The sequence below is a fragment of the Frankliniella occidentalis genome, unplaced genomic scaffold (assembly GCF_000697945.3).
Source record: "Frankliniella occidentalis isolate FOCC.00 unplaced genomic scaffold, Focc_3.1 Scaffold226, whole genome shotgun sequence".
NCBI lineage: Eukaryota > Metazoa > Arthropoda > Insecta > Thysanoptera > Thripidae > Frankliniella > Frankliniella occidentalis.
Window position 1 is genome coordinate 148,945 of NW_026267352.1, and position 1,108 is coordinate 150,052.

The 1,108-nt window shown below is 50.7% G+C and overlaps 1 protein-coding gene across 1 annotated transcript; it reads left to right on the forward strand.

The window, feature by feature from the left end:
• Positions 1-27: 27 nt before the first annotated feature.
• Positions 28-444, forward strand: LOC127750640 (pupal cuticle protein G1A-like; the record flags this gene model as incomplete). Its single annotated transcript, XM_052272807.1, has 1 exon — positions 28-444. A coding segment is annotated over one exon (264 nt), but the record flags the coding sequence as incomplete, so codon positions are not given.
• Between the last annotated feature and the right edge of the window lie 664 nt (positions 445-1,108).

The following is a 1,108-nucleotide window of genomic DNA, read 5'->3' on the forward strand; positions in this document are numbered from 1 at the left end:
CGATGTATGTCATACTCGAAGCAATGATCTGAGGGGGATGACCTGAAGGGTGCAGAGGCCGTGTACCTCGCCTCCCCCTACGTCGCTTCCGCCTACCCTGCTGTCTCCGCCTACAGCGCCGTCCCCGCCGTCAGCACCTACTCCGCCTACGGCGCCGTCCCCGCCGTCAGCACCTACTCCGCCTACGGCGCCGTCCCCGCCGTCAGCACCTACTCCGCCTACGGCGCCGTGCCTGCCGTCGGCTACAGCGGCTACGGCTACGCCGCCTCCCCCTACGCCTACGTCTACTAGGCGTCTACTAGGAACCTATGGCCCAGGCAGCAACCTTCAGCAACCAACCTACCAACGACAACGAACCCACCACCTTGAATAATTCAGAAGACTGTCAATTTTTTCTTTCTGTGTCCACAGTTTTTCCGCAATAAATCCGATCAACAAGTTTTATCAGATGGTGCTTTTTGGTGACTACGCCCCTGAGCTGAGATTGCTGAGAATTGAACTAAAACGACGATGTATGTTAAACTGGAAGCAATAATCTAAGGGATAAAAAAAAATCCTGTTAAAACACGATTTAACAGAAACTCATAATCTGCATCGGGGTGGGCCACGTTAGGTACTTACTCTATTCATAGATTTCAAATCAAAATAAAAGAGATCGAAAGCACCAAATCGAATCTCCTGTATTCGTATCTGGCGGATAAACCACTGAATCTGTAAAATCACGAGAATCAGATATAAAAATAGGTATCCTGTAAGTGGTATTATCTCGGGTATGATAAAAGGCGCAACTTACTTCTCGTTCAATTAAGGGATTCATGTCCGGGTAGCGTGTTATCCCCGTTTGCAAAGCGTCAGAAATCCTAGAACTCTGTAATAAGTCGAATGGAGGATTGCTCACCCAAACTGAACTTCACCAAGCCTTGGGCTCAATCCACCCAAACTCACCTCAGAGCTCATCTGTTGTCCGATGGCGCAGATAAACACCAGTTTGCCGATGAAAATCGTGCCCCAGCCCAGGAACCAGGCTCCATCCGAATCGCGAAGGGGAATGTCCCCGTAGTCGTAGTCCCCCAGCTTGCCGGCGAGCACTAATGTGACCAGCACGCCG